This window comes from Clarias gariepinus, chromosome 7, assembly GCF_024256425.1.
Source record: "Clarias gariepinus isolate MV-2021 ecotype Netherlands chromosome 7, CGAR_prim_01v2, whole genome shotgun sequence".
NCBI lineage: Eukaryota > Metazoa > Chordata > Actinopteri > Siluriformes > Clariidae > Clarias > Clarias gariepinus.
Window position 1 is genome coordinate 30,214,405 of NC_071106.1, and position 7,410 is coordinate 30,221,814.

The 7,410-nt window shown below is 36.8% G+C and overlaps 1 protein-coding gene across 4 annotated transcripts in view; it reads left to right on the forward strand.

Moving 5' to 3' along the window:
- The window catches only part of gdpd4a (glycerophosphodiester phosphodiesterase domain containing 4a), a 30,796-nt gene extending 25,110 nt beyond the window's left edge, over positions 1 to 5,686 (forward strand). For 3 of the 4 annotated variants that reach the window (XM_053500628.1, XM_053500626.1, XM_053500629.1), the window contains exons 13-16: positions 404 to 551; positions 1,313 to 1,395; positions 1,515 to 1,594; positions 2,221 to 5,686. In XM_053500628.1, the coding sequence (XP_053356603.1) occupies positions 404 to 551; positions 1,313 to 1,395; positions 1,515 to 1,594; positions 2,221 to 2,336 (427 nt within the window). In that variant the 3' untranslated portion in view covers positions 2,337 to 5,686. The remainder of the gene's footprint in view (positions 1 to 403; positions 552 to 1,312; positions 1,396 to 1,514; positions 1,595 to 2,220) is intronic. The other variant, XM_053500630.1, reaches the window with a different exon arrangement.
- Positions 5,687 to 7,410: the final 1,724 nt, after the last annotated feature.

Consider the following 7,410-nt stretch of genomic DNA (forward strand, 5'->3'; position numbering starts at 1 on the left):
GCTGGATGACTGGATCAGAGCAAGTCCAAAACTGCAGCTCTTGTGGGATGTTTCCGGTCTGCAGTGGTCAGAACTGAGCAAGAGTGGTTCAGGAAAGGAAAACAAGTGAACTGGAGACATGGCCATGGGCAGCAAAGCCTCGCAGATTAGCTCCTGTAGCTCAAATTGATGAAAAGGTTAATGCACTTTACTGTGGAAGGGTGTCAGAAAACATACAAATCTGCCAGTGCTCTTTAGCGGATCTTGACAACACAGTAATGCACATGTTTTTTTCCCCATAAACACATAAATCATCGCATCAAATCCCGTGTGGCTTATACTGTAGTATGGAAGAAAAAAACCACAATTTTTGCGGCTTAGAATCACAATTATTACCTCCATCGCTCTTTCCATCTCTTCTCAGTAAATACGCCTCTGTGAACATCAGCACTAACCTGTATGTGATCAGTCAGCCGTGGCTCTTCTCCCTGGCCTGGTGTGCCGGAGCTCATTCAGTCACCACCAACGCACCGCACCTCCTCAAGATCCTGCACAAGCCCATCTTCCTTATGGTGAGAGACGCTGCACTGACCTACAGTTGTGGCCAAAATGAAACGGAATTCAAGGTTTTAATGACTTTCCTAATTAAATCATAACAGTGAGGATGAGATGAATACTTTATTTCCATGTACAGTATATTGTCTTAATATTTTTGTTGACCACCAAAAGTGGTTTAAAGCATACTTTGGACAATTACACACAAATTTCCTGTTACCTTATATGTTGTCTCAGTTAAAACTTGATCTAACCTCCACATAGCGCTTTATAGGAAGCATAGACACGCACTACTATAGCTGGTTTATTTTCACTATCTCTTCCATGTGACATTCAGTGGGCATATCACGTCTGTTATATAAAAAAGGTGTAGCAGCCATTTTAAAGTTTAGTAACAATGTCTTTAGAGGTACAGCCCAAGGTTTAAAGGCAAAATTATCCTGAAAGTGATTGACATATACAGTACTGTATATACAGTACCAGTCAAAGGTTTGGACACACCTTCTATTTTAGTGTTTTTTGTTTAGTGATATATTTTCTACACTCTAGAATTTTAGAGCAATACTGGAGATTTTAAAACTATGAAATAACACATTACATAATTAAGAAACTACAGCGACTTGTTTAACAGGTCAGCTATTCTGCAATACTTTGTGTTTATTAAACGTTTAATACACAGTTAACTAAGCTTAAAACTAAAGTAGAAAACGTCTCACACCCAACATGACTACGTTTATGGTTACGGGAATTGAACTTTCACAATCTCTAACCAACACAGACCCCACACCAGTACAGTGTGATGTGGATTATAACCGACATTGTGTCTGCCATCGTCATCACAGCTGTTTTCATATTCCACTGGTGAGTTTTTCCCAAACATTTAAGCCAGCGAATATCTGTTTCATTGCAGTTTTCTCCATACATCATGTTAACTGTTGTAGAGAATGATGAAGATCGTTCTTTTTTTTTTTTTCTAAAAGGTGGCGAGAACGAGGTTTGCCATTCTGGTCAGACAGCAAGCCAGTGCACGAGAATGGAATGTACAGCAAATTTCGGACTGGTAAGTGGCACTGTGTGTGAGACCTAGCATGACTTACTCACGTCCTACTAGCATGTGCTACACACATCTGTAAACAATGCAATTTGCATTGCATTGAATTTTCATATTAAATATGTCAAGAAATTTGGGATGTCGGCGTATACTAAGATGGAAGCACCCAATTATGTAGCATGTCTTTGTATGCTGTAGCGCATAAACTATTTACTGGAACTACAAGACTGGAACTCTGTCCTCGTACAGAGCCCTGACCTCAATCCAACTGAATACCTTTGGGACAAACTGAAATGCCCAACATGAGGTCATTAATGCTCTTGTGGTTTAATAAGCATAATTGCATATAGCCATGTTCCCAAATCTTGTACAATGCCTTCTGAAAAGACTGAAGGTTATTAAAACAGTAAAAACAATATATACTATATAAATATATATATATATATATACTGTACAGTAGATATACAAGTGTCCACAAACTTTAGGTCTAACCGTGTAGGCATTTGTACCTCTATTTACTCTTTTGACGTCTCTTTTGTATTTTGTAAATTCTACCAAGAGACCAAAGAAAAAGAAGCAAACCATGCATGGCCACGCTTGCTTTGCTATGAGCTGCATCACTTTGTGTGTCGTAGATTCACCTGAAGTTCACTGTGTTCGCTGGAACCCTCTCTTCTCTGAAGATTCTCCATGGAGCGTGTTCTCAGTGGCTCCTCAAGAACTCGCCCCTCCCCTGCATGCACCCTTGTAAAATGGTGTGACCTTTTACCTCTCCTGTCCTTTGAATAACCACACTCTGATTTTTCTCTCCACCTCTTATTGACCTGTCCTGGGCAGAACTGAGCGACGTCTGGTCCATCTCCAGTCTCAGCGTCCGAGGGGAGGGCCGGAGCGGGCCCACCACGCCCAACCTGCCCACCATCACGGAAGAGCCGCTGGTCTAAGAGAGAGATAGAGAGAGAGAGAGAGAGACGAGAGAAAAGACTATCTCTGTTTCGACTCCACAAAACCATCCATCTGTCTTTCTACCTTTCCTTCATTGAATCCTGTGAGCTATATCGCCAAAACTTTTTCTTTTATGATTCAGACTGAGATTTGCTTCAACCACTGCTTCACAAAGAACCAGCTGCATATGAAGCGACCAGCATCTTCTCAATAAAACCCAGCCAGGATTCATGAAATGTTTATCATAGGCTCTTTTTAAAGTTGTATTCAGTATGTGCCATTATGAACTCCTCTGGAAATGTACAAAAGCACCTCAGTGCTCATTCAGTCGAGGAAAAGAAAAAAAGAAACTTCATGCACTTTGTGTGGTATGTCGATAAGCAGAAAAGCGTATAAATATAAAAGGTTTTGCTACATTAGAATTGTAATGCTAATGTATTATAGCTTATCAGTGAATGTATCTTATCAACAAGCTGAATATAAGCATGACTGCAAAAACACACCACCTGAGCTTCTGCTGCGTCTGTACAAGCACTGTCCAAGAGATAAAATCTAAAAGCAGCCCATGTATGTAAAGAAAAGTACAGTAGTCGATAACTAATGGCTGTCAGTCAGGTGAGACTGGAGTGCCAGAATACACCTTTTAGACTTTTCTTAAAGGGATAGTCCAGATGTTTTTCAAGAGCGCCTTATATTGAAAATGACGAAAGTACATTACTTTAGGTCTTGGTCGGTAAATGTTTTCCTGCTCTGCACAATGACTGTGAAGTGTGTCACCCAGAATGTGTGTATAATGTAAGTATCGGGGGCAAATTCCAAAATCCTCATTCAGTCGAATAATGCATTGCAAAGTTCAACTTTCATATGGAGCTTCTGCAGTCCGACTAGGCTAAATCCATTTATATATATATATATATATATATATATATATTAGAAAACATAAAACATAATTATTGAATAAGAAAATTTTTTTTTTTTTCAAACATCAGTATTATTTGAAAAAATAAAACTTCAAAGTTCTCAGAAGAATTGTGGGTAGTTTTGCAGGATGTAGGGTCAGCATTGGTGTTGTCACCAAGTACTTACTTTGTTTTATTGATTACTGTTTACTGGGCTTTAAAGTCCCCCTTTTTTTAATACATTCTTTCTCTACAGGATGTGTTTGCATGTTGGATAGCATTTATTTGCATGTTCTGTAGTCAGTTGAAAGCTTCATATGAGCCCCAGCTGAACATTGGAATACATTTTTGGCCATAACACTGAGTGTAGATTTTTTCCCTGATTGCTTCCAAACCTTACCGTGTGCAGAGCAGGAAAATATCTAATCACAGTAAACAGTATGCACCACAGTTTTGATGTAAGACATACTTGCTAGACATACCGTACTACCCTTTTTTAAGTCTTAAAAGACAATCAGAACTAACAGATACAGACTGAGGCTGTTTTCACAAGGATATTTCACTTAAGATGCACAAATATGTATTGCTTATATGTTGTAAACGTGTTTTTGTTTCCATGTTAAATGTTCAGCATATTGCCCTTTATACTTAATTTGAAAAAACGCACACAAAACATGCATAGAAACATTGAATGATTTATCAGAACAATATTAAAACACCATTCTTTTCTACTCTGAAGTGAAAAGTGTGTAATGTACAGTATGAATGCATAATTTAAATAATACATAAAAAAACTAAATGTTACAGAGGAAATAATTTAAGGTGAACATTAACAGATACACGTGTGACATATGCTAGGCTCTTGATGTGTGTATGGAGGTGATTACTTTTGATGATGTGGTTTGGTCAAACGTGTCTGCTTAGAGAGGGAATACACAGCGCATCCTGATTGAGCAACTTTATCATATGAGGAAGCAGAATATTGTATGGGGTATCCAGGATGACTCCTCCCACATTTACACAAGGGCTCATATACTATAAATATTTGATCAGTATGAAATGATGTATCGTATAAATATATAAGAATTTTCATTTATTCATCCATTTCAGGTTTACAGAAACCGGCCGGGTAAAAGACTGGAAAGAATGTATAGATAGATAGTGTAAGGATCTACCCAATAATGGGAACTTTAAAGCTCTCTTGTAAGTCGCTCTGAATAAGAACATCTGGCCAAAGGCCTAAATGTAAATGATGAGCCGTTGTTGGGTATAAACACTAGAGATTGCTGTGTTTGAAAATAATGAGATAAAGATAAAGAGACCTTACTATTATCGAAATGTGTTTGTTGGCACTCAGAGACCAGCAGCTATAAAGAAAATATATATTAAAAAAAAAAGACAAAAAACAAAGATTAAAATAAAGATATCAATATAGCAATATATAAAAAGGAATATATGTACTGTGGAAAAAAATTCAATAAGATCAACAGGTTCTAAAATCCTTGCATTGGTGCTTGTTGTATAACATATTGATTCAGAAAAGTCCTTGTGAACTCAGCCTAATACAAAAGAAGAAGACAATCTGTATTTACAGAAATCTGACTACACACTGTCGTGCAAAATTTGCAATTACCAGATGATTCAAAATACAGCTGCAAATCATAGTGTAATAAAAATTAAGTAGACATGATGTAGGATTATTATACAGTAGCTGTAGGGAAATATGAAACAGTTTACACTAAAGAACTTTCCTACATACATATGTACGCTGTTATATTGTAATAAACAGCGACGTCAATAAGGCAATAGTGACGGACGAATCCTGTTCATTCCTGTGTACGACGTACAGTACATTCAAAACATTTACAGTAGACTGTCAGAAATACAGTAATGCAGCCTTTGCACCTGTACTTTGCGTGTATTTATTTAATTATAATAAATCTGTTATTAATACTTTTATTTTCTTGTAAATAATGACTAATGTAATTGAAAAAGGTTTTCTGAATAAGAAAGGGCTTTTTCATAGTTGTACATATGTGATTTTGTTTTGTTGTTGTTTTCAACAAAAGCAAAGCAGCGCAAGTTCAACCAATTTATTTCATGGACATTCCACAACATTAAATGTAATTATAAATGGATTAAAACGATGATGTTGTGTTGTTCTTTAATAAATAAAAATGTAATCACTGCTGCATTGTATTTGGGATAAAACAGTTCAGGAAATGCTGTTATAGAAAATTAAAAAGCTCTGATGCTTTAGTGATCCGCCCTATCGACTCGTATTTTCAGGGGTGGGGGAACGAATCATGCTTCTGTGCGTCTGTGTACTGTACATGTTCTTTGCTTGGTGGGTTTTTCTGTTTTTTTTTCCCACAGTCCATGCAGTCTATGCTGATTGGCATTTCCAAATTGCCTGTAGTTGATTTGATGTGTGTGCTTAAATAGTATAGATTATGCATGTTATGTTTTACTGTTTTATTCTTTAATATTGATATACAAAATATAAAAAAATTTGAAATGTCAGAAACGGACATAGAAACAAGCTGTAATAAATTATTGCAGCATAGGGGCATGAGGATGCAAAATGCTTAAAATTATTTTAATGAAAAACATAGTATAAACAAACCAAACACTCAAAAACGATAAACAGGCCAGGGTGAAAAGAGCATCAAACTACATAGACAAAGAGTAGACTACATTCTGAGAATCTGAGAACACAATCAAAGCACAAGATCAAAAATGGAATTTTATAGAGGATAAACCAAAGGCTTAAGAAGGACCTGGCAAGAATTGGAGTGTCAGACTAGACTAAGCATCCATATACACTGCCAGAAAATAACAAAAAACGTCCTCCATTGGGTAATTACTGCAAAGATTGATATGGTTCAGCTGGCAGCAAGTTATTGAACCCTAACTGATAAGCAGCCCAACGTCTTAACCATGTCAGAGGACATATCCTGTGTTGCGGCAAAGATGTTACTCTTTTTCAGAAAGGTCAAATGATTATCCTGCATAAAGCAAAGAAAACAACTAAGGAGATTGCTGAAACTGCTGAAATTGGATTGAGAACTAGAAAATGCATTATTAAAACCTGGAAGGGTAGTGATGACCAACCGTCTTCGGCTAAGAAATGTGGTCGGAAGAAAATTTAAATGATTGTGATCAGAGATCACTTAACGTTTGATAAAAACAAATCAGTGCACCTGATCAGTGAATCATGGTGCTTTATGGGTTTTGCAGATGCATGTGACAATACTGTTCTTGCAAGAACTATTGCAGACCAGCTGATCTTGAAGTTTTTTTAATGAAAATGACACACATGGCGTTAGGTGATAAAGTAACAACAACAACAGTCAGGTATTTTAGGACACGACCGTTCTGAAATATAAATCGGTATAAAAACACTTATTACAAAGGTACAGTACAGCACTATACAACTAAGAAGGATGAAAACATTTGTCTGTGTGAATCCGCCACGTAAACAGAAAGCTCAAGCTTCGAAAGTATGTTAAGCCAGATTTAAAAAAAAAAATCTGCCCTTCAAGAAGTAGGTCAGAAGTGTCCACAGTCCAAACTTCCTCCTTGCTAAAATGCTTATTATGGAATAAGGTCATGACCACGTTCCTGCTCTGAGCCATGTGTATCTGTCCACATCCAAAAAGTAGGCTGGTTTCTTAATAATCCGGGCTTGTATTCATTACATAAACTGCAACAGTATTAAAAAGATTTATCTGCTCATAATTGATTGAAATATTAATTAAAAAAGACTTACTAATAAGGTACCTGTGAGTACATTTACTTTGTTACTGTACATACAGTATTTCGCATGCATGGTGTTAGGCAGTGTTGGGGGACGTTACTTTTTAAAGTTAAAAGGGTTTTACTTTGTAACACCTTACACCCAACATTAGTGGTAGGATAGAAAAATGCAGTGGGATGGATTATTAGAGAGAGAGAGAGTGAGTTTTTCCTCTACTGTGA